The sequence below is a fragment of the Scyliorhinus canicula genome, chromosome 14 (assembly GCF_902713615.1).
Source record: "Scyliorhinus canicula chromosome 14, sScyCan1.1, whole genome shotgun sequence".
In the NCBI taxonomy this organism is placed as follows: Eukaryota; Metazoa; Chordata; class Chondrichthyes; order Carcharhiniformes; family Scyliorhinidae; genus Scyliorhinus; species Scyliorhinus canicula.
The window spans coordinates 21,641,709-21,668,379 of record NC_052159.1 but is presented as its reverse complement, the minus strand read 5'-3'; the positions used below and the strand labels follow the sequence as shown (position 1 = coordinate 21,668,379).

General features: G+C 44.7%; 1 protein-coding gene across 9 annotated transcripts in view; it reads right to left on the bottom strand.

Moving 5' to 3' along the window:
* The window catches only part of herc2 (HECT and RLD domain containing E3 ubiquitin protein ligase 2), a 297,727-nt gene that overhangs the window by 244,577 nt on the left and 26,479 nt on the right, over positions 1-26,671 (bottom strand). For all 9 annotated transcript variants that reach the window (XM_038818501.1, XM_038818504.1, XM_038818505.1 and 6 more), the window contains exons 2-3: positions 25,912-26,029; positions 12,577-12,714 (exon numbers count right to left, since the gene is read on the bottom strand). In XM_038818501.1, the coding sequence (XP_038674429.1) occupies positions 12,577-12,714; positions 25,912-26,029 (256 nt within the window). The remainder of the gene's footprint in view (positions 1-12,576; positions 12,715-25,911; positions 26,030-26,671) is intronic.

Below are 26,671 nucleotides of genomic sequence, written 5' to 3'. Positions count from 1 at the left end.
AAATATCAACCAATTACTTAAAATTTAAAAAAATAATAAAAAATTAAATTATAACATTCTGTATTTACATTTGGTATCTACTGCCAGTAATATGTACAGTACATGTACACTGTAATTACTAAGAAATACACATTTTTTCCACAAAAATTTTAATTGTACCCTTTTTTCCATATGTATTTTTTGAAAATGTTATTTATTCGTTATGAAAATTAAATGATAGCATTGTAGTTGTGGGTGGGCCCCCTTTGTCTCCTGGCAACCAATATTTTTAGACCCAGTCCACCACTGTATCCTGGGCTTTATTAAAAGGAGCAGAGAGTACAAGAGCAAGGAGGTTATGTTGAACTTGTATAAGTCACTAGTTCGGCCTCAACTGGAATAAAACATCAAGCTCTGGGTGCCACACTTTAGAAAGGAAGTGAAAGCATAGGATAGAGTGCAGAAAAAAATTCACAAGAGAATGATTGCCGGGATGAGGAACTTCATTTACAAACACAGATTGGAGAAGGACTGTTTTCCTTGGAGAAAAGAAGTGAGAGAGGAAATTTCATAGAGGTATTCAAAATCACGAGTGCTTTGGACAGAGTAAATCAGGAGAAACTGTTCCCACTCTTGCAAGGATCCAAAATGAGGGGCCATAGATTTAAAGTAATTAGTAAAAGAGATAACCGTGATACGAGGAAAACCTTTTTCATCCAGAGTGGTTCATGTCTGGAATACTCTGCCTGAGAGTGTGGTGGAGGCAGGGCTATTATTTGAAAATAAGTAACATACAGGGCTATGATGAGAAGGCAGGAGAATGGAACTAGGTGAGTTGCTCATTCAGAGAGACAGTGAAGACACAATGAGCCAAATGGCCTCCTTCTGCACCATACTAATTCTGTGATTCAAAAAAGGTTTGTCAGGCAGAATTTACCTCTCCTGAGAATCTTTTGAGCGTCATTTACAAATCATGTTACCCTTTTTCAGTCTGTATACACTAACTTGTACCTGCAGGTACTAACTACTTGATCTGTAAACTGGAGTGGATTCCCTGATATTATACAATGCCACTGTGGTCTAGTTTTTGCCAATGTATTATAAGCTCCTTTGCTTATTTATGATTTGTAGATTACAGAAACATAATTTTATGTTTGTTCTTAATCTAGTTTCTCGATAGTTAACATGCTAATGTGCCAGAACTCGGCTGCCTAATCCTGCATCAACTTTGTCACATCTGAGCAAAGTCAGACCAACTTTCCAGAAATGCAGTTCCCAAGAAATAGCCTGTATGACACTTCACACACTACTTGAGATTCTTATCTATAGATTGGAAACATTTGCTGTGAGCAGAACACTACAAAACTATATTTTAAATCTGTATTTAACTTAAAACTTGAAAAAAGGGTTGCCTCCAAAAATTACCAACTGTATTAACCAGTAGAGAAAACATGTTTTTCCTTTTAAGCAGAATACAACACAGCAAAAAATGTAGGTTTACAGTCTTGTGCGAGTTTGTACACAACTAATAACTTGGCAGCAGTACCAAGATGACACCCATCACGTGCTGAAGTTCTTTTAACAGATCTGTCAGCCAGGCTGGTCTTGTGACTCAATATCAGCTGTGCAACAAGCAGCTGTTTCACAAGCATTATCAGCCCTGCATAGTGCAATTCAGAAGATCTCAAATGTTTTCATGGACTAAGCAGTGACCTTTCCAAACACACTGTTGTCCAGGGTAACCGTGTAGCAAAAATCAGATCAAGAGTTGGCATCCAATCAAAATAAGAAAGTCACATCCCATGCCTGCCAGTCATGTGAGTTAGCAAAGGCACAAAACTCAGTGAGGAAGCAATCAACATTGTAGACCTTGTCCCTTGTAAAGTTATTTCTCTCTCATGAGCAGCTTTAATGACCAAGTGCTGCAAGAAGCACTCCCCAATCCCTACCTGCCAATATGCCAAGGACAGCGAGCAATGTATAAATGCGATAGAAAAAGGATGCTAGGTTTTTTAAACCAGAGCTATGGAGTTAAAATGTAAGAAGCAATGCTAAACCTATATACACACACACTGGAAGGCCATCAAGAACTTGGAGAGGATGCAGCAGAGCTTCACTAAAACAGGGGGTTTGCAAACTGTGATCCACGGCTCTGACTGGAGTCGCAGGATAAGCAATTTGGGTCGTGAGCTCCCAGGCAGCAATAGCGGCTATGAAGCAGAAACTCAATTAGACATCCCGAGGATCATCTGTACGGCCGATTTAAATGTGTGCGATTCTTTTTGCCTGTGGGCATGGCCTAATCCAATGGGCTCCAAGGCCTGATGGTTGAGACCAACAGGGCCTGCAAAATGGTAGGTGTCTTAGCTGATGGTTGAGAAGCACTGCAGTAAAATATCAGGGATAAAGCATTAGTCACAAGGAGTGATTAAAGAAACTGGAGCTCTTTTCATTTGAGCAATGATGGTTAGAGATTCAGTAGAGCTGCTTAAAATTTAGAGGCACTGATAAAAGTAAACGCTAGAATCATAGACTGCTAGAGCATAGAGAAGACCATGTGGCCAGTACCAGCTCTCTCGCAGACGTAACCAATTAATCCCACATCGTGGCTCATAGCCATGCAATTTTTTTCCTCTTCGAACATCTATTCAACTCCCTCTTGAAAGTTACTGCTGAATCGGTTTCCAGCATCCCATCAAGAAGCACATTCTAATCACAACTCATTCTGAACTCCCAGGCTACATCCTGAAAAACAACTTCGACTTGTCAATGTTGATAAATAACGTTAATAAATTTAAGATTAAAACTACAAGGACGAAAGGAGAGGCTTGGCCATTTTTGTTTTTTTTTAAATTTAGATTACCCAATTATTTTTTCCAATTAAGGGGCAATTTAGCATGGCCAATCCACCTACTCTGCACGTTTTTGGGTTGTGGGGGCGAAACCCACGCAGACACGGGGAGAATGTGCAAACTCCACACGGACAGTGACCCAGAGCCGGGATCGAACCTGGGACCTCGGCGCCGTGAGGCGGTTGTGCTAACCACTAGGCCACCGTGCTGCCCTCATTTTTGTTTTTTTAAGCAGAAGGGTGTTAAGGTATGAAATGCTATGGAGTGGGAGGGGGGATAATCTATACAGTAGTCCCCCTTTAGAACGCGGGTGTTGGGGTCCAAGACAGCCACCCGCGTTGCATCCGAGCCGCGGATATCCACGATGGGGGTTTTAAATTTATTTAAAAATCTATGCTAGCGCTTCCCCTTGTGAGTCTACGGGGGGCGGGGGGAAGAGGTCAGACCCCCGTAGACTCACAATGGGAAGCGCTAGCATAGCTTTTTAAATAAATTTAAAACCCCCATCGTGGATCTAATTAAAACAGTGTCAATTTCAGCGGCCGGAGAGGGAAGCTGCTCTCTCACTGAAACAATCAGCCGGCCGCTGAAATTGACACTGCCGGCTGCTCTCTCCCTCCAATCAGTACCCCAGCGACAACGGCCTGTACCCCAGCAGCCACAGCCTGAAACCCAGCAGCCACAGCCTGTACCCCAGCAGCCACAGTACCCCAGCAGCCACAGTACCCCAGCAGCCACAGCCTGAAGCCCAGCAGCCACAGCCTGTACCTCAGCAGCCACAGTACCCCAGCAGCCACAGCCTGAAGCCCAGCAGCCACAGCCTGTACCTCAGCAGCCACAGCCTGCACCCCAGCAGCCACAGCCTGAACCCCAGCAGCCACAGCCTGAACCCCAGCAGCCACAGCCTGAACCCCAGCAGCCACAGCCTGAACCCCAGCAGCCACAGCCTGAACCCCAGCAGCCACAGCCTGAACCCCAGCAGCCACAGCCTGAACCCCAGCAGCCACAGTACCCCAGCAGCCACAGCCTGAAGCCCAGCAGCCACAGCCTGAACCCCAGCTACAGAGGGGAGGGGCGATGTGAGACCATGCTGGTCTTGCAGAGGCCCGTATGACCTCCTCCTGTGTTCTCTGCTCTCTCCCTCCAATCAGCCGGCAGTGTCAATTTCAGCGGCCGGCTCACTTTGATCTGGAGAGGGAAGCTGCTCTCTCACTGAAACAATCAGCCGGCCGCTGAAATTGACACTGCCGGCTGCTCGCTCCCTCCAATCAGTACCCCAGCAGCCACAGCCTGTACCTCAGCAGCCACGGCCTGCACCCCAGCAGCCACGGCCTGCACCCCAGCAGCCACGGCCTGCACCCCAGCAGCCACGGCCTGCACCCCAGCAGCCACGGCCTGCACCCCAGCAGCCACGGCCTGCACCCCAGCAGCCACGGCCTGCACCCCAGCAGCCACGGCCTGCACCCCAGCAGCCACGGCCTGAACCCCAGCAGCCACGGCCTGAACCCCAGCAGCCACGGCCTGAACCCCAGCAGCCACGGCCTGAACCCCAGCAGCCACGGCCTGAACCCCAGCAGCCACGGCCTGAACCCCAGCAGCCACGGCCTGAACCCCAGCAGCCACGGCCTGAACCCCAGCAGCCACGGCCTGAACCCCAGCAACCACAGCCTGAACCCCAGCAGCTACAGCCTGTACCCCAGCAGCCACAGTACCCCAGCAGCCACAGCCTGAAGCCCAGCAGCCACAGCCTGTACCCCAGGAGCCACAGCCTGTACCCCAGGAGCCACAGCCTGTACCCCAGCTACAGAGGGGAGGGGCGATGTGAGACCATGCTGGTCTTGCAGAGGCCCGTATGACCTCCTCCTGTGTTCTCTGCTCTCTCCCTCCAATCAGCCGGCAGTGTCAATTTCAGCGGCCGGCTCACTTTGATCCGGAGAGGGAAGCTGCTCTCTCACTGAAACAATCAGCCGGCCGCTGAAATTGACACTGCCGGCTGCTCTCTCCCTCCAATCAGAAACATTAAAACTTAAAAGTTGGATTGGAGGGAGAGAGCAGCCGGCAGTGTCAATTTCAGCGGCCGGCTGATTGTTTCAGTGAGAGAGCAGCTTCCCTCTCCGGATCAAAGTGAGCCGGCCGCTGAAATTGACACAATTGACAGTTGGGGTCCATAAGCCCCCCCGCGGTATATCGCGAACCGCGGTATTGCGGAGCGCGGTATAACGGGGGACTACTGTATTAACTTTTTAAGCAGATGATTAAATATTTCAGAAAGAAACATTTTGAAAAAGGTATGGGGATAGGGCAATAGAATGGCATGAAATAGGCTGTTGATACAATGGCAAATAGTTATCTGATGTATTGTAAGCTCTCTTGAAACTGACAGAAAAACTCAAAAAAATGGATTTGGATTTTGTTTCTTGTCATGTGTACCGAGGTACAGTGAAAAGTATTTTTCTGCAAGCAGCTCAACAGATCATTAAGCACATGAAAAGAAAAGGGAATAAAAGAAAATACATAATAGGGGAACACAAGGTACACAATGTAACTACATAAACACCAGCATCAGGTGAAGTAGTGTTAATGAGGTCAGTCCATAAAAGGGTCGTTTAGGAGTCTGGTAACAGCGGGGAAGAAGCTGTTTTTGAGTCTGTTCGTGCGTGTTCTCAGACTTTTGTATCTCCTGCCCGATGGAAGAAGTTGGAAGAGTGAGTAAGCCAGGTGGGAGGAGTCTTTCATTATGCTGCCTGCTTTCCCCAGGCAGCGGGAGATGTAGATGGAGTAAATGGATGGGAGGCAGGTTTGTGTGATGGACTGGGCTGTGTTCACGATTCTCTGAAGTTTCTTGCGGTCTTGGGCCGAGCAGATGCCATACCAGGCTGTGACCTTCTGCACCAGGGGGAATACAAACTGATCAAATTGGGGGTCGCACAACCAGCGGGTGGGTCTCGGGATTATGAAGAATAGGTCGACAAAAATGATCCCCAAAGATTGCCTGACCTTTATTTCTGTTCTCTTTGAGTAAATTTGCTCTGCCCTAAACTGATCCTGCTCAAAATAAAAAAGCTGCATATTCATAAAGTTAAATTTAATACCGATCCAATACAAAAATACAATGTTTCTTTATGAAATCTAATATCTGAAATGGTTATGCGATCAACACTGGTGTAATGTTACATATAGGTCTGGTTCTGTTCTATTTATAGTACACATTTTGTATAAGGCAGTACAACAATGAGGACCTCTCAGACAATGACATGGCCAGCATGAAGACTTTTGATATGCCTCATACAATTCAAGTTAGGTGCAATTTATGAAAGGAAAAAGGTGAGCATTGCGGGAGAGGAGTATTTTTTTTAAACGTCCATGAATCCTGTTTAGATTGCTGGTTTCCTCCGGGTGCGCTGCTTTCCTCCCACAGTCCAAAGATGTGCAGGTTAATTGGATTGGCCATGCCAATTTGCCCCTTGGTGTCCAACTGTTAAATGGGGTTACAGGGATAGGGTGGGGGAGTGGGCCGAGGTAGGGTGCTCTTTCAAAGGATCGGTGCAGACTGGATGGGCCGAATTGCCTTCTTCTGCACTGTAGGTATTCTGATCAGTGGACTCTGCCAGAGTATGGAATTTCCAGCCGTTAAGTCAGGTTATGACTTTAGAGTTCAAAGAGTATTGTTATTATCTCGCAATCCAAATCACTATTGTTCCTCGGTGTGCACAAAACAAGCTGAAGTCTGAAAAACATGGATGGCTGATGCACAGTAAATAAATGTATTGTCTGATTTCGGATATTTATTTTGAACGGACATGTTGACAAGAGGAATATGAGGTATCATATTTCTTTAAAGCTGAATTCATGTATCTATGTTGATACAGTGCTCCCAGATCAGCAAATGTGTTTAGGTAGGTAGGATGGTATGTGGCATGTCAAATCCTCAGATCAATTCAGCAGCATTTTGGTTCTTTGGAGCCCAAAGTTAAAACATCGGGTTTGAGTTGGAAACGCCCGTTTGGACAAAACCAGTGATTTCTGTGTCAGAGATATAAAACTGTCTGTGCCAAGTGAAATTTGCAATATACAAGATGAAGTTATTTTGATGCCATGCAACACCTTGGCTTTACGTATGCATAACTGAATGCAATTTACCATCATAAGTGAGGAAGATCGGGTGAAACGGTGGCGCAGTGGTTAGCACTGTTGTCTCAAGGCGCCGAGGACCCGGGTTCGATCCCGGCCCCAGGTCACTGTCCGTGTGGAGTTTGCACATTTTCCCCTTGTCTGCGTGGGTCTCACCCCCACAACCCAAAGATGTGGAGGGATTGGCCACGCTAAATTGCTTCTTAATTGGAAAAATAATTTAAAATTAAAATTAAAAGTGAGGAAGATTAATTAAATTAATTTTAAATGCATAAAAGTGGGGACAGGTTCACCTGTCACGTTTAGTAAGCGAATGGGGCATGAGTCGCGAGAGACAGCCATTTGTGAAAGGTGGGTCGCTGGGGGGGAAAAAAGTTTGAAAAGCACTGATCTAAACCTTCAAATGTCTCCACAAAATTGACAGAGAAATCTTGGAAGCTTTCAGAATTGGAAGTTTTCAGGACAAGAACATAGAACAGTGCAGCGCAGAACAGGCCCTTCGGCCCTCGATGTTGGGCCGAGCTTTGTCCGAAACCAAGATCTAGGTATCCCACTCCGTCATTCTGGTGTGCTCCATGTGCCTATCCAATAACCGCTTGAAAGTTCCTAAAGTGTCCGACTCCACTATCACAGCAGGCAGTCCATTCCACACCCTAACCACTCTCCGAGTAAAGAACCTACCTCGGACATCCCTTCTATATCTCCCACCCTCAACCTTATAGTTATGCCCCCTTGTAACAGCTACATCCACCCGAGGAAATAGTCTCTGAACGTCCATTCTATCTATCCCCCTCATCATCTTATAAACCTCTATTAAGTCGTCTCTCATCCTCCTCCGCTTCAAAGAGAAAAGCCCTAGCTCCCTCAATCTTTCCTCATAAGACCTACCCTCCAAACCAGGCAGCATCCTGGTAAATCTCCTTTGCACCCTTTCCAATGCTTCCACATCCTTCCCATAGGCCTTCTTCACGGCTCTATCCACTTGAGTGGCAACCTTCAGAGATCTGTGGACATGAACCCCAAGATCTCTCTGTTCCTCCACATTCCTCAGAACCATTTGTATTTATATAGCGCATATCACATAGTAAAACATCTCCATGCAATCAAAATTGTTGCTGAAACCATTATAAAATGCATAGGATTATAATAGAGGCATAAAGTATAAAACCAAAGTAGTGATGGTAAACATTTAGAAATTCCTGGTTAGGCCTCAGCTGAAGTATAATAATAATAATCTTTATTGTCACAAGTAGGCTTACATTAACACTACAGCTGAGGTTACTGTGAAAATCCCCTAGTCGCCACACTCCGGCGCCTGTTCAGGTACACAGAGGGAGAATTCAGAATGTCCAAATGACCTAACAAGCACGTTTTCCGGACTTGTGGGAGGAAACCGGAGCACCCGGAGGAAACACACGCAGACACTGGAGAACATCCAAGCCGGGAATCGAACCTGGGACCCTGATGCTGTGAAGCAACAGTGCTAACCATTGTGCTACCATGCCACCCACTGTATCCAATTATGGGCACCACATTGTAGAGTCTGGAGATTTAGCAGAATGAGATTATTCTCCTTAGTGCACCAAGAAAGTTAATGAGATTCAAGAAGAATCAAAATTATGAGGTTTTGATACAGTAAAGAAAGAAAACTTTCATTTTAATTTACTTCCCCTTATTTTGAGGCTATGTCCCCTAGTTCTGCTTTCACCCGCCAGTGGAAACAACCTGCCTGCATCTATCCTATCTATTCCCTTCATAATTTTAAATGTTTCTATAAGATCCCCCCTCATCCTTCTAAATTCCAACGAGTACAGTCCCAATCTACTCAACCTCTCCTCATAATCCAACCCCTTCATCTCTGGGATTAACCTAGTGAATCTCCTCTGCACACCCTCCAGTGCCAGTATGTCCTTTCTCAAGTAAGGAGACCAAAACTAAACACAACACTCCAGGTGTGGCCTCACTAACACCTTATACAATTGCAACATAACCTCCCTAGTCTTAAACTCCATCCCTCTAGCAATGAAGGACAAAATTCCATTTGCCTTCTTAATCGCCTGTTGCACCTGTAAACCAACTTTCTGTGACTCATGCACTAGCACACCCAGGTCTCTCTGCACAGCGGCATGCTTTAATATTTTATCATTTAAATAATAATCCCGTTTGCTGTTATTCCTACCAAAATGGATAACCTCACATTTGTCAACATTGTATTCCATCTGCCAGACCCTAGCCCATTCACTTAACCCATCCAAATCCCTCTGCAGACTTCCAGTATCCTCTGCACTTTTCACTTTACCACTCATCTTAGTGTCATCTGCAAACTTGGACACATTGCCCTTGGTCCCCAACTCCAAATCATCTATGTAAATTGTGAACAATTGTGGGCCCAACACGGATCCCTGAGGGACACCACTAGCTACTGATTGCCAACCAGAGAAACACCCATTAGAAGAGTAGTACAAAGATAGGGTACACCAAAAAGGGATAGGAAAGGAAGGTGTAGCTGAGATAGATCAACCAGGATATCTTTGAATAGCAAAGCAGGACCATGGGTCCGAAGAGCCTACGCCTATTTCCTATGTTCTTACATCCTTACTTAATGGCAATCAATCATCAAAGATTGACATGGCCCAGGAAATCTTTATGCATCAGATAGCTAGATTTTAATAGGAAGGAGTCTTACAACACCAGGTTAAAGTACAACAGGTTTGTTTCAAATCATTAGCTTTCGGACCGCAGCTCCTTCATCAGGTGATTCACCTGAAGAAGTTGTACTCCGACAGCTAGTGATTCGAAACAAACCTGTTGGGCATTAACGAAAGGGAAAATGCTAGAAAATCTCAGCAAGTCTGGCAGCATCTGTAGGGAGAGAAAAGAGCTAACATTTAGAGTCCGATGACTCTTTGTCAAAGCTAACAGACAGAGAGAGTGGGAAATATTTATACTGTGGAGTGAGAATGAAAGAGGAGTCATAGCCACAGAAACCCTGGGAAACTTGGTGCTAATGGCCACAGAAACAAAGGGTAAAGAGTGCTAATGCCAGTCCCCAGAGAGGACAAAAGATGTGAAAGGTCAAACAGCAGGGAAACTAACATCAGAGGATGAAATGTAGGTGTGGGGGGAGGGGAAGGGGGAAGCAAAGAGGAGAAAGGTGCAGGAAAGGTGCAGGAAAGAAAGAAATGGTAAAAGACAGTTAAAATGAAATGAAATGAAAACAAATGGGTCGAGGTGGGGCTGATCATCTGAAGTTGTTGAATTCGATGTTCAGGCCGGAAGGCTGTAGCGTGCCTAACCAGAAGATGAGATGTTGTTCCTCCAGTTTGCGTTGCGCTTCACTGGAACATTGCAGCAGGCCAAGAACAGACATGCGGGCATGGGAGCAGGGTCTTTTGTTAAAATGGCAAGCAACAGGAAGGTCAGGATCCTGAATGCGCACAGACCGAAGATGCTCAGCAAAGCGATCACCCAGTCTGCGTTTGGTCTCTCCGATATAGAGGAGACCACATTGGGAGCAGCAAATGCAATAGACCAGATTGAAAGAGATGCAAGTGAAACGCTGCATAACCTGGAATGTTAAGCATGGAAGAGGTAACGGGGCAGGTGTTACACCTTCTGCGGTTGCATGGGAAGGTGCCATGGGTGATGGGAGAGGTACTGGGTATGGTGGAGGAGTGGACTAGATTCTCTCGGAGGGAACGGTCTCTGCGGAATGCTGACAGAGGGAATGAAGGGAAGATGTGTTTGGTGGTGGCATCATGCTGGAGTTGCCGAAAATGGCGGAGGATTATGCTTTGCATACGGAGGCTGGTGGGATGAAATGTGAGAACGAGGGGGACTCTATCCTTGTTCTGGGAGGGAGTGGAGGGGGTGAGGGTAGTGGCGCAGGAGATGGACCGCACACTGTTGAGGGCCCTGTCCACAACTGTAGGTAGGAAATCACGGTCGAGGAAGAAGGAACACATTTTTGAAGCACCATTTTTGAAAGTGGCATCGTCAGAACAAATGCGATGGAGGCGAAGGAGTTGAGCGAAAGGGATGGAGTCCTTACAGGGTGTAGGGTGTGAAGAAGGCTGTTGGACATTAACCTGGTATTGTAAGACTTCTTCTGTGTCCACCCCAGTCCAACGCCGGCATCTCCACATCATAGATTTTAATAGACCAGAGAAGCAGCAGTTTCCAGACACAGAATTCAGAATGTGCGGAAATGGTGGCAGATTAGGACATGATATCCAGCAATGCTGGAGTTCCAGTTAGCTCAGTTGACTTGATGTGGTTCAGAATTATTTCAACAGCACAGGTCGATGTGGGATCTCTTCACCCTGCTCCAGAGAAGGCAATGGCAAACCACCACACACAAAAATTGCCAAGTAAAATGGCTCAGCATGAAACATCAGCAGACGATGAGTCAAGGACCTGCCTTCAGGCACAGCATTCATGGAAAGGAATGGAATAGAATTTGGTAATGCTGGACTGAGAGGGAAAGAACCATGACCAATTTATGAATTTCTATACAAAAATGTTTACACTCCCAATTGCACTTTCCTCTCTAATAGCATCACAAATTTCCAGCCCAGCTTAGCCATCGATAGCACAACCTGCACTGAATCGCTCTGGATTAGAAAATAACAAGTCAGATATTAAAGCTATGTAAAATGTCCCCAAACCAAGCAGCAATTCGATATCATAAAATACAATGGGCAATAAATTATGGTGCGCATAATTTTGTTAAATAAAGTTCAGCAGGATCTGGGATGTAGTACAACAGGTTTCAACTTCAAGCAATAGCCTTGCTTTTGTGGACCAACTTTAGAACAATTCATTATTTTGCAAAACTATTTCCACTGTCAAGGAAAGGAAGGAGAATTTTTTTTTTTTACAATTATGGTTCTTTAATATTGAAGAGGGATCAAGCATAGTAATAGCTGCAAATATTCAAGAACCTCAATAACATACTTTCTAATTAATTCTAACAAAATCCGCACAGAATTAACTGAGCACAGTAACACATATAGAACATACCGCGCAGGATTCGGCCCATCGAGTCTGCCCGGACCCACTTAAGTCCTCACTTCCACCCTATCCCCGTAACCCAATAATCCCTGCTAACCTTTTTGGCCACTAAGGGCAATTTATCATGGCCAATCCACCTAACCTGCACGTATTTGGACTGTGGGAGGAAACTGGAGCACCCGGAGGAAACCCACGCAGACACGGGGAGAACGTGCAGACTCCACACAGACAGTGGCACAGCAGGGAATCGAACCTGGGACCCTGGCACTGTGAAGCCACAGTGCTATCCATGTGTACTACCGTGCTGCCCAGTAATGCTGATGGCCGGCTGTGTGACCTTCATAATAAATTTGGAACAGAGGCACAGGATAAACACAAAATGATGCCATGCACCAACAGCACTAAAACCGAAATGTACAAGTGTTTGTAATACAATTAAGGATGTATTATAGCGCTGGAGAAGCCCTCAAACATCCCAGATGTGGGAAATAAAAACAGCAAGTGCCGCAAATCTCAGCAGGTCTGGCAACATCTGTGGAGTGAGAAATGGAGTAAATGTTTCAAATCCAGCATGTTGCTTCTTCAGAACAGACTGTCTTACCTGGTTGTCTGCCCCAAATCCACGACTCAATAATTGATTTGGCTCGATATGTCGATGTTGGGGTCTCTTCTTCATCCTTTTTCTCCTTGTCATTCTGCTCATCCTTCTTTGACCCAGTCTGACATTCATTATTATCCTCTGGAGAGGGGAAAGAGAATGGTGGGGGGGGAAAAAAATCACATTTTTAAGACTCAAAATATAAATGTAGCTCCAACATATATGATGGTGGAATAGAACACAAGAGCTTTGTGGATTACAATAAAACACAAGAACTAAAACAGGAAGAGGAACCTTTCAGATTAGCCATTCAATTAGAAATTGTCTTTACTTGTTTTCTTCTTCAGAAATGCAGAACGTAGAGGGATTGTGCAATAAAGTAAGAAACAACATCTTGCAATATACAGTGCCTCTAAGATGGAAAAACACCCCGCACCATTCACAGAAACATGACGAGACACTAAGATTGAGGCAAAGACACGGGAGGAGATATTAGGAGGGATAATTTAATTCTCATTCATATCTTCGTATCAGCCATGATTTTATGACTCATTTCATTGAAGCCTTCCTCTGGATAATTACTGATAATCAGTGATCTTGTGGATCTCCAACTGTCTTCTGGTTTCTTTCAGAGCCATGCTCATTAACAATTTTTGGCTTCCGTGATTTCAGCCAACTACCTATCCAATATAAGCAGTATATTATCAAATGAGATCTAATTTTTCTCTATAGCTAATAATGTTACATCACTGAATGTTTTTGTAAGATAACGGGCAAGGGATACAACATCAACCAGACCATCACCATCCCCACTAGTCTGGTCACTTTCTCAAAGCATGGAACCAGTTTAGAACAGGGCCTATATATCGCAAAATCATTAGGCAGCCAAAACAACTGACAAACATTAACAAGTTGTTAGTGTATCACATTAATTTTCCAACTGCTCCCCCCTTCCAAAGTCAAATACGTAAATCAAGTTTCAGCGTCCAGCAAAAGAGCATGTAATCCACCTTTAATCATGGTAATCAACCTGGATCTTAATTAGTTATTGAATATATGAACCATTGGCTCATATTATGTGACTGCAGGGTAAATGGTATCAAGCCCTTGCGCATAAGCAGTTTTACGCACATTAAATCCCAACTAGGTATTTCATTCATTGACTGTACATTTTGGTTCATACTGCTGTGACGAGTCCCACAGTTTTGTGCAAATGGAAAACAACAGCTATCTTTTTCTAATGTCATCTTCACATTTCTAATTCTGACTTAGGTTTTTTTTGGTGAGGAAAGTTTCCATTTTTTTGTTTTTACACAGAAGCACAGACAGACACAGGCAAGCACATGCGCATGCACATTCCACCAATTGGTGAACAGAATAACAATGGTCTGAATCTTCCAATACTGGGTGTGGCAAAAGACTCAATATAAGCCACTGATGCATGTCAAGTCCCTCAGGAGGGACTGTGACACACATGCATGGTACTCATATGGGAGGCTTAAACATCCAATTGCCAATTTTACATTGCCCAGTCCTGGAACTCCCTTCCAAACAGCACTATGAGTGTATCTACACTAGATGGGCTGTAGCAGTTCAAGACGGTGGTTCATCAACAGCTTCTCAAGGGCAATTAGGGACAGGCTGAAAATGACAACATTGTCAGGAGGCACATGGAAACGAGCATTGTCAGGGGGTGTTGTTTGTTGGGAAGGAGAGAGGCAACGATATGTTGCTTTTGTCTGATTTTACATCATCATATATCCTGTTTATTGGGAGGTATTAATATTAGAGCACAATACTGAATGTCTTATCCTAATGAATCTCAGGGACTTGTATTTATGGTGGCTGTGCCTCATGTTAATTATCCATCGTCTCCTCTCTTATCCGTATCTTTATAGTGGTAAAACTGGATGTACGGTGTCCTTCCTTTAATCATGATAGAATTGAGTGGTGTCATTGCCGGGAGGTGGGTGGAAGGTTTAGGGTCTTCACGGGTGAGTCCAAAATGCAGGAGGAACATTTGGCTCCCATTCCCTTTTTGCCATTTTTCTTCCCCTCTTTATCGAGGAGTATGTCTCCTGGTGAAAATAAGAATGACGGTAGGGTTAACCTCATGGGTCCTCACTTGTGTTGGGGAATGTTCTCTTCAAACTATTGTGGTCGTGGTCTTTGTATTTTCATGTTGGGGTTTGTAAGATGTTGTCTGAATCCTGCAGTGATACAGACAGGTCTTCTTTCAAAGAAAATGTTACCAGGAGGTTTGATGTTGGTGTAACCGGATATGGGGTAGGTGTGTTTTGCTGCATGCCGAATGTGGTGCGGAAATCCTGTTCTATTTTTCTTCTGGTGGACTGTACAATGACGGTAGCTAATTTTAAACTATTTTCCTGGAATGTCCGGGGAATTCACCATCCTATTCGTAAAAGATCCTGTCTTTTCTTTTCTTAATATAAATTTAGAGTACCCAATTAGGTTTTTTTCCAATTAAGGAGCAATTTAGCATGGCCAATCCACCTTCCCTGCACATCTTTGGGTTGTGGGGGTGAGACCCAGGCAGACAAGGGGAGAATATGCAAACTCCACAAGTACAGTGACCTGGGGCCAGGGTCGAACCCGGGTCCTCGGTGCTGTGAGGCAGCAGTGCTAACCACTGCGCCGCCCCATCCTATCTTTTCTTAAGGAGGAGAAAGTGGACATAGCCTTTTACATGAGATTCAGTTGGATGACAAGGAGCACTTAAAGGTAAAGCAGGAATGGGTGGGGCAGGTCTTCTGCGCCTCGTTTTCTACCAGCAGCAGGGGAGTAGCACATTCGGTGAACAAAAATGTTCCCTTCAAGATGGATAATTGTTGAAGGAGAAAGAGGATAGATATCTGATAATGGGGTTGTACATGGAGAACCTGTCTCAATGATGAATGTGTATGGGCCTCCTCATCATTCCCCAGAGTTTGTTACGAAAGTCTTCATTGACTTTATGGAGTTGGCTTTGACCAATTCTTTTGTTGGCGGACACTTTCATTGTCATTTGAATCCCTTGATGGATAAGCGCCCAGTAATCCCCCCACTCTACAGGCAAGGGCATTGGCGTCAGTATGTGAGGGGGTGGTGTACCTAGACATGTAGAGGAATATACATCCTAGAGATAAAGAATTTCTATTTTTCTCAACTCCTCATCAATATCATATGAGAATTGACTATTTCTTTATGCCTAGAGCAAACCTACATTTGGCATCCACTTGCTCTATAGGCAGCATTCCCCCTCCAACCCCCGATCTCGGTTTTTGCGTTTTGACGCGTCTCTGCTGGGGATAAATCTTTTACTGTGTATTTTAAGAAAGAATGTGAGCTCTTTTACTTAGTTAATTCTCTTTCTGATGCGGCCCCCCTCTATTTTGTGGGGGACCTGTCAGGCTTATGGTCGGGGGTTGATTACAATGAACAAAAGGCATAGAATGCTGGAAAGCCAGGACTGGATGGCGCCTAGATTGGTCAAAGTGGAGCAAAGGTATACGAGGAAACCTAACCGGCAATTGAAGGTTAATGTAGCTCGGGTGACTCTTGATTTCTTGCCGATCCAGCAGGCAGCGAGGAATCTGAAGGTAGCGAAGTAAAAATTGTATGAATTCAGGAACAAACCAAATAAATACTTGGTTTTTTTGACTAAGAAGAGGGCTGACTCTGGAGCTATCCCCTCTGTGCACAATTCTAGGGGTGGCAGACTAATTAAAATCGACAACATGAATAGGGCATCGAGGGATTTTATGCTGGACTGTATAGGTCGGCCCAGTCTGTATTGGCACATTGCAGCACTTTTATTATTCCCCCGTGTCCGTCGTCGTCGTCGTCGGACTTTTTGTCACAAGTAGGCAGCAGGGTAGCATGGTGGTTAGCATAAATGCTTCACAGCTCCAGGGTCCCAGGTTCGATTCCCGGCTGGGTCACTGTCTGTGTGGAGTCTGCACGTCCTCCCCCTGTGTGCGTGGGTTTCCTCCGGGTGCTCCGGTTTCCTCCCACAGTCCAAAGATGTGCGGGTTAGGTGGATTGGCCATGCTAAATTGCCCGTAGTGTCCTAAAAAAAGTAAGGTTAATGGGGGGGTTGTTGGGTTACGGGTATAGGGTGGATACGTGGGTTTGAGTAGGGTGATCATGGCTCGGCACAACATTGAGGGCCGAAGGGCCTGTTCTGTGCTGTACTGTTCTATGTTCTAAGTAGGCTTCAATGAAGTTACTGTGAAAAGCCTCCAGTCGCCACATTCCGGTGCCTGTTTGGGGAGGCTGATACGGGAATTGAACCTGCGCTGCTGGCATTGTTCTGCATTACAAGCCAGCTGCTTAGCCCACTGTGCTAATCCAGGATCAACGAGTGGTCCATAATGCTCCTAAGAGAGGTGGCCATGGCCATTAGGGAGCTCCAACCACGGAAGGCCCCTGGGCAGGTGGTTTGGTCATGACTTTTAGAAAGAATTTAAAGACCTGTTAATATATTCATTAATTGGTATTTACTGTCATTCATTTGAGGCAGGTCAGTTACCACCGATGCTCTGGGAAGCGAATATTTCCCTGATTTTGAAAGCAAGCTAGACACCAGAGTACGCTTCCTCTAGGCCACTTTTGCAACTGAATGTCGATTTGGAATTGTTGTCTGAAGTATTGGTTTGACGTTTAGAGGGAATTCACCCATTGACCATTCGGGTGGGAGCAATAATGCCAGAAGTTTACTGAATGTGATCCAGGTCTTCCAAAAGTGGGCGCTGGATGGATTAGTGATTCCCTAGATGCAGAGAAAGCTTTGGATAAGGTGGAAAGGAATCACTTGGTTTATACATTGCGGAGATTTAGGCTGGGTGAGGAATATGTTAAGTGGATTCAGGTGTTGCATCACAGGCCATTGGTGGCAGTGCTCACAGATAGTTATAGATCTGAGAATTTTGGCCTTCAGAGGGGGACGTGGCTGTCCTGCTCCTTATCCCTTTGCCATTTGCATTGGCCATAAAGCCTCCGGCAGAGGCTTATGAGGCTGGGGCTAGTAAAATCCTTTGATGACAAATTGGTTCACTTATAAATGTGACAAAAGCAAAATACTGCAAATGCTGGAAGACTGAAACGAAAACAGATAATGCAGAAGAATCAGCAGATTAAACAGTGACTGTGGAGAGAAAAACAGAGCAAACATTTCAGGTCAATGACCTTTCACCAGAACTGAGGTTAGTGCACAGCTTTTAAACAAGTGATAATTTGGGGCAGTCGACAGCGAGAAGGTAGCAGGAAAGGAACAAAAGGATAGATTATCTGTTCCTCTTTTTTTTTTAAATCTGAACTGTATTTGCCACATAGATGATGGTGCTAATGTGGAAAATAGATTGGAAGCAGTCTTAACAAATCAGAAAATTAGTGTATTATAACCAAGATATATGTATATTACTCAGGATTCACTTCTGAAATTGGGACAGAACACACTGGAACTCCTAGGTCCACAAGATTACTAGTGAGATGAATTCCCAATTTCAACAATGAAGTTGCAAGAGGACACATTGCTTGCAGATATTTTTCCATAGGGCAATGAGCCAAAGCTGCAGTCACCTCAAATACTCTGACAACTCCTATTGCCATATTAATTGTGACCATCTTCAAGAAAGGAGGCAGGTCAGACCGTGGAAATTACAGAGGGATTTCCCTACTCTCCACCACGAGAAAAGGTCATCGTGAGAATCCTCCTCAACCGCCTCCTCCCAGTGGCTGTCATTGAGCTGCAGAGTGCAGGTGTCACTTGTGTGCACACACTCAAGAGGCCGAGCTACAAACCATCATCGACACATTCACCGTGGGACACGAGAGAATGTGCCTCAGACTAGCATCCAGAAAACAAAGGTTCTCTACTAGCCCGCTCCTGCCACACAAAACTGCCCCCTGGCCATCAAGGTCCATGGTGAGCCCATGGAAAATGTGGATCATTTCCCATACCTCGGGAGCCTCCTCTCAGTGAGAGCAGTCAACGACGATGAAATCCAATATCGATTCCAATGAGCCAGTGCCATCTTTGCATGCCTGAGGAACAGTGTTAGACCATAAGGCATACGAGCAGAATTAGGCCACTCAACTCATCGAGTCTGCTCCACCATTCAATTATGGCTGATATTTTTCTCATCCCCATTCTCCTGCCTTCTCCCCATAACCCCTGATCCCCTTATTAATCAAGAACCTATCTATCGCTGTTCGAAGACCGAGATCTCAAATCCAGCACCAAGCCCATGGTCTACAGAGCAGCAGTGGTGCCCGCCCTCCTGTATGCATCAGAAACATGGACAATGTACAGCAGAGACCTCAAATCTCTGGAGATATATCACCATGGTTGCCTCCGCAAATCTTGCAAATCCACTAGCAGGATAGGTGTACCAACACACGTTTCCTCTCCCAGGCCAATATCCCAGTATCGAGGCGCTGGTCACACTCAACCAGCTGCGATGGGTGGGCCACGATGTCTGCATGCCCCACACAAGGCTCTACTCCGAGCTCTGCATTGGCAAGCGATCACGGGGAAGGCATAGGAAATGCTACAAGGGCACTCTGAAAGCCTGCCTAAATATATGCAACATCCCAATCGACACGTGGAAATTGTTTGCCTTACAACGCACAAACTGGAGAAGAAGCATCCGCAAAGGCGCAATATCACCTCAAGCGTCACCGGGTGAAGCACGCAGAGGCCAAGTATAAACAGCGGAAAGAGAGCACAGAATCCAGAGAGTTCCACTGACCCACTTCATCAACACCACCTGCCAAACCTGTGGCAGAGTCTGCAGATCCAGGATTGGATTATTCAGTCACCACAGAACCCACCTCCCCAGAGTGGAAGCAAGTCATCCTCAACCCCGAGGGACTGCCCAAGATTTTAAAGCTAGGTCACAATGGGGCAGCCGTTTTATGCTTCTCTTCCAGATTTACATCCACACAGTGGAACTTGGTATCCAGTATCACATACAAACTAAAAACATAACAGTATTCAGTGCTAGCGCATTCGCCAACAACAGTCTTTTAAGCACATAAAAGAGCCATCTACATGCCTCTTTGTGTTACACTTATGAATTGGCACAATGCGTGCAGACCACTTTTGTGAAAATGTATCAGTGCTTTTAACCCCAAAGACCAGCATTAGTTAGAAGGATAAAAGTTTAAAATACAGCAAGTTAAACAGGTCCACCAGCACCTAATCTCAACAAGCCAGCTAAGTTCAGACTGATGTTACCACTGGCTTCTTGAGACTTGCAAGCCAGAAGCAGTGTCATTTGATTAATATAAATTCATTATCATTAACCAACTACCAGCCAATTCCCTCAGCCCAAAAAATGGTCCATGATGTGTTATGCAAATGATTGGACTAAGTTTGCCGATTAAACAGCTGTCTCACATTTAAATGGCTAATGGCTTAATGTTACAAGTTTACAATGTTGTTAGTTTTGATTTGAGGAAAGGCTGAAGGACTTGAGGCTGTTTTCGTTAGAGAGAAGAAGGTTAAGAGGTGACTTAATTGAGGCATACAAGATGATCAGAGGATTAGATAGGGTGGACATTGAGAGCCTTTTTCCTCGGATGGTAATGTCCAGCACGAGGGGACATAGCTTCAAATTGAGGGGAGATAGATATAGGACAGATGTCAGAGGTAGGTTCTTTACTCAGAGAGTAGTAAGGGCGTGGAATGCCCTGCCTGCAACAGTAGTGGACTCACCAACACTAAACGCATTCAAATGGTCATTGGATAGGTATATGGACGATAAGGGAATAGTGTAGAGGAACTTTAGAGGGGTTTCACAGGACGGCGCAACATCGAGGGCCGAAGGGCCTGTACTGCGCTGTAATGTTCTATGTTCTATGTTTGACTTGATTGACTGTCACATGTACCGAAGTACAGTGAAAAGTATTTTTCTGCGGCCGCGAAACATACACAGTACGTACATAGTAGACACAAGAATAATCAACAGGGAATATTGACAAATGGTACATCGACAAAACAGTGATTGGTTACAGTGCAGAACAAGGGGCCAAACAAAGCAAATACATGAGAAAGAGCAGCAAAGAGCGCCGTGAATAGTGTTCTTACAGGGAACAGATCAGTCCGAGGGGGAGTCGTTGAGGAGTCTTGTAGCTGTGGGGAAGAAGCTGTTCCTATGTCTGGATGTGCGAGTCTTCAGACTTCTGTACCTTCTGCCTGATGGAAGGGTCTGTAAGAAGGCAATGCCTGAGTGGGAGGGGTCTCTGATAATGCTGTCTGCCTTCCTGAGGCAGTGAGAGGTGTAGACAGAATCAAAGTGAGGGTGGCAAGTTTGTGTGATGCGTTGGGCTGAGTTCACCACAGAATCTGTCGGGTCTTAGTTGCAGTGGTGCTGGCCGCACCTGTAAATAGTCTGAGCATCGGAGGTCTATCAGCACTGCTCAATACCTAATTATACAATCGCATAATCTAGAGCAGTTGGAACTGGACTGTGTGTCTTTTACAATCATTGTCATATGTGCTTCGCCATACTTTTCAAGGCAGGCCTAGAAGCACTTTGAGAATGAGCTGAGACACAAATCATTAAGTTGTTTTATTCCGTGAACATAAGGCAAAACAATCAAAACAAATTCAACACCTCATAAAGGGTAAAGAGCTCTGCGTCAAAGTCCTTCTTCCCCAAGGAAAGAGAAACACAGTGTCTGACATATTCCGGAGCAGGGATCTGGCAGTCGGCCTGACCATTGATTTGCCCTTTCAGGTATATATACGTTGCAGTTTTCCCACATGAAAATAACTGGTTTTTAAAAGACTAAGTTAGAATCATTGAATAGTTACAGCACAGAGGAGGCCATTTGGTTCACCATGTCCATTCCAGCTCTCTGCAAAAACAACACAGCTAATCCTACTTCCCAACCTTTTCCTAGTCGTCCAATATATATTTTTTCTATTCAGGTAATTTACCTGTTTCCTTCGGAATGTCACGATTAAATCGGACTCCACCACAAACTCAGAAAGAGAATTGCAGGTCCTAACTGCTCACTGCATTATAAATGCTTTCCCTCATTTGACCTTCAGTTCTTATGCATTCACCTAATTCTTGACCCTTCCATCAATGGGAACAGTTTCTCACTACCTAGTCTATCCAGACTCCTCATTATTTTCGCTAGGGTCACTCAGCTCCTGACCTCATTTCAGCATTGGTCCGAACATGGACAAAACAGCAAAGGTGAGGCGAGAATGACTGCCACTAACATCAAAGCAGCATTTCACTGAGTATGACATCAAGAAGCCCTCACAAAACCGGATTCAATGGGAATCAGCGGGAAACTGTCCACTGAGGGGAGTCATACCTCGCATAAAGGGATGTGGTTTTTGGAGATCGGTCATCTCACTGCCAGGACATAGCTGCAGGAGTTCCTTAGGATAGTGTCAGAGGTCCAACCATCTTCCGCTGTTTCACCAGTGACCTTCCGTCTATTAAAGGGATGTTTGCTGATTATTACACAATGTTTGGCGCTATTCGCGACTCCTCAGATATTGAAGCAGTCCATGTCCAAATGCAGCAAGACCTAGGCAACATTCAGGCTTGGGCTGATAAATAGCAAGTAACATTCCTTCGACACAAGTGTCAGGGTAATAACCAATTCCAACAAGATAGAATCTATCTATCTCCTTTGAATTTCAAAAGCCATCGGTGAATCCCCCACCACCAACAACTTGGGAGTTACCACTGACCAGAAACTGAACAGGACCAGCCATATAAATTCTGTGACTACAAGGATAGGTCAGAGGCTGGGAATTCTATGCCAAGTAACTGACCTCCTGACTCCTCAGAGCCCGTCCACCATTTGCAAGGCACAAGTCAAGAGCGTGATAGACTATCCTCTGCTTGCCTGGATGAGTGCAGCTCCAACTACACAAGAAGGTTGACACCATTCGATGTAAATTAGCCCACATGATTGTCACATCCATCATCTTAAAATCCATCGATGCACTGTCGCCACAGTATGCATCATCTACAGCAGGGGTGGGCAAACTACGGCCCGCGGGCCGCATGCGGCCCGACAAAGGTTTTTATGCGGCCCGCCAATGAGGTGCCTGGAATCATAACCGGCATTTTTGAAAAGCCGCCGGGGAAAAGCCGCTGAAGTAAATGCGCTTATTCAATAAGCGCATTTACTTCAGCGGCTTTTCCCGGGCGGCTTTTCAAAAATGCCGGTTATGATTCCGGGCACCTCATTGGCGGGCCACATAAAAACGCGCGTAGTGGGGTGGATGAGTGGGGCTGTCTCATTGGTCAGTTTGGTTGGGTGTGCGACCAATAGGAGTCCAGGTTACAAACAATAAGCCTTATTATTGTTTGTAACCTGGACTCCGATTGGTCGCACACCCAACTAAACCGACCAATAAGGCAGCCCCACTCATCCACCCCACTACGCGCGTTTTTATCGTTGACTCGGCTAGGCTGTGCTTCTGTCAGTGTTAAGGATCAGCACAAGCAACTTGACACCTGATTTCAACAAACTGGTAAATGACTGCAGTCAGATGCATCATTCTCATTGACATTGTTCTGTTACTTACTGAGTTACTTTGTTTTACAAATAAATGTGCTTTTTTTTCTTTAAAGACCTTTTATTTTGGCTATTTAAAATATTAATTATTTTACTTAATATACTATGCGGCCCTTTAAAATTGTGAATTTCTGAATGTGGCCCTTGCACGGAAAAGTTTGCCCACCCCTGATCTACAGGATGCACTGTAGCAACTCACCAAGACTCCTTCAACAGCACCTTCCAAACCCGCAACCTCTACCACCTAAAAGAACCAGAACAGCAATGCATGGGAACACCACCACATGCAAGTTCCCCTCCAAGCCACACAGCATCTCAAATTGGAACTATTATTGCCATTCCTTCACTGTCACTGGTGTGATGAATGTAGGATTTTTAAAATTTATATATATTGTATTGTGTGTTTGTTGCAGTATTGTTATTAAAAGAACTTAGGTTAAGGAATAAAGATTATATATCTGCGAAAGCTGTGATTAAGGGGTTAACAGCTAGGCAAGCTGTGATGTCACTCATGGGAGGGCGGATCTGGTTTTGAGTTTTGTTTTCGGCAGTGCTTGTGTTTTTAGTTTCATTTTTAGATGCTCTGCTTTGGTTTCTGAAGAAAAGAGGTGTGTTTCTCAGACTGACTTCTGAAAGTTCCTCCTCTCCCAGGGAGTTTGTACATAAATCTGTAAGCCGCTGGGTGCCAACAGTATCAATAAGTGGCATTTGACCTGGCTTTGTGGGTTTTGTTTAATTGAAATTCTAGATGTATTTGGGAAAGTAAGCTCAAAGGCCTTTCTTTTTTTTTCAAGAACTGTTTAACTGTTAATTGAAAAGCTGTTTGCTTCTTTGGATGTCAGTGGGGTTAATCCTGTGTTAATAATAAAGTTTGTTGGGCAACACGGTGGCGCAGTGGGTTAGCCCTGCTGCCTCACGGCGCCGAGGTTTCAGGTTCGATCCCCGCTCTGGGTCACTGTCCGTGTGGAGTTTGCACATTCTCCCCATGCTTACATGGGTTTCGCCCCCACAATCCAAAGATGTGCAGGGTAGATGGATTGGCCATACTAAATGGCCCCTTAATTGGAAAAAAATGAATTAGGTACTCTAAATTTATTTTTAAAACATTTTTTAAATAATTAAGTTTGTTCTAATATCTCCAGTTGTCAGTGGAATCACTCCTAAAGCAAAGTATCCTTCCCTCAGTTTACAAATTTAAAAATTGTCGGGGTCTCATCCGGTTTACTAATATAATTTGGGGTCTGGTCCAGGTACCGTACCATTAGGTCAAAATCCTGGAACACCCTTCCTCACAGCACTGTGGGTGTACCTGCACCACATGGCCTGCAGCAGTTCAAGGCCACGGCTCACCACCACTTCTCAACGGCAAGTAGGGATGAGCAATCCTGGAAACAAATTTTTTTTTTAATATTTGAATCCTATCAAATCTCCTGTCAACCATCTCTTCTTCAAGGAGCATAGGCCCAGCTTCTCCAATCTATCTACATAACCAAAGTCCCCCATCCCTACAACTATTCTTTTTTTATATATAAATAAATTTAGAATACCCAATTCTTTTCCTCCCAATTAAGGGGCAATTTAGTGTGGCCAATTCACCTACCCTGAACATCTTTACCGTTGTGAGGGTGAGACCCACGCAGACACAGGGAGAATTTACCAATTCCACACATACAGTGGCCCGAGGCCAGGATCAAACCAGATCCTCAGCACCGTGAGGCAGCAGTGCTAACCACTATGCCACCTTGCCGCCTATCCCTCCAACTAGTCTCGTAAATTTTTTCTGCGCCGACTCTAATACCTTTAATCCTTTCTCAAGTATGGTGCCAGAGAAGGACATAATATTCCAGTTGAGGCTGAACCATTATTTTATAAAAGTTCACCCTAACTTCCTTGCTTTTGTACTCTATGTTCTTATATATTAAGCCTAGGATCTCACACATCTTTTAATCACTTTCTGAACATACTCTGCCACATTCCATGATTTGTACACATACACCTCGAGGTACCTCTGTTCCTGCTCGCCCTTTAGAATTGTGCACTTTATTTTATATCGCCTCTTCTCATACTTCCTCCTAAAACATATTACTTTACACTTGCCACATGTCCACCCATTCCGCCAACCTGTCTATATCCTCCTGAAGTATATCATTATCTTCCTCACAGTTCACAGTACCTCAATGCTTTGTGGCACATGCAAATTTTGAAATTATGCCCTGCACATGCAAGTCTAAGACATTAACATCTGTCAAGAAATGCAGTAGTCCTACCAAGGAGCCTCACTGTATAACTTCTGCCATTCTGAAAAATCACCATTGTGACATCCCATATCTGATTTTAAGACATTTGTTGCCCAATTCCTGAAGCCTTATTTTTAAACTTGCGCAAATTCATTTAATTTCAAAATACTTTTTTATTTATTTTTTTAATAAATTTAGTGTACCCAATCATTTTTCCAATTAAGGGGCAATTTAGCGTGGCCAATCCACCTAGCTTGCACGTTTTTGGGTTGTGGGGGCGAAACCCACGCAGACACGGGGAGAATGTGCAAACTCCACACGGACAGTGACCCAGAGCCGGGATCGAACCTGGGACCTCAGCGCCGTGAGGCGGTTGTGCTAACCACTAGGCCACCGTGCTGCCCTAATTTCAAAATACAACCTTTCAATGTTTGCCAATCCCAAAATCCTATCTGTGGGGGAAAGAAAATTGAAAATCACGAAGCATGATATCATGGGCAGTAATTTGAAGGATATTAGTTTTACAATGCACTTAAATTCTTACCTTTCGACGTTAATGAGTCATTGAGATTTTGCATTGCTTCAGGGCCAGCATAAACAATTTCACCATCTTTGACCATTTCATTCCAAAGTCCACAGAGTCCATCTCGGGAGAAGGCAAGCTAAGATTAAATAAAATAGAAAGGTGACTCAATCGTTTAAAATCCCTCAATTTCCCAAGTTAAAGCAGAAGAGTCTGCAATACTGAACAGCAAGGTAGAAATGATCCAAACACAAATCCTTACGCTTCATCATCCTTTGCCTTCTAAAATGAAAGTGATCTCCAGGACACTTTATATTGATATGTGTTTTTTTTTTATTTGAAAGATTCTACACGGGAAAGTGTTATGGCTTTGGGGAACAGGAAAGGGGCAGTGCCGCATCTACCACTCTACACTGATGTAATCTTATTCTAATAATAGGTCCGTCCCCCTCTCCAAAAAATAAAAACTATAATAACCCCATAAGAAATCATATTCACTTAAATCCAGAAAGTTAAACTTTTTTTTAGTGGTAGACTTATCCTTCGAACAAATGGTCAGAAATGATGGAATATCTGGCAATGGGCGCAACGCATTGTGTTGGTGCTGCAATTCTTTGGCACACATTAAACGCCCCAGCTCAGCAGTGCGATCACAACACAGAGAGGCCAACTTGACAGCACCACTGGTAGCCAACCTGACCCAACAAATGATTGTAGTTTGAAGGAATTTTTCAAATAGCAGTTTTTTCCGATTAACCCGAAACATAGATTCATTATAGGT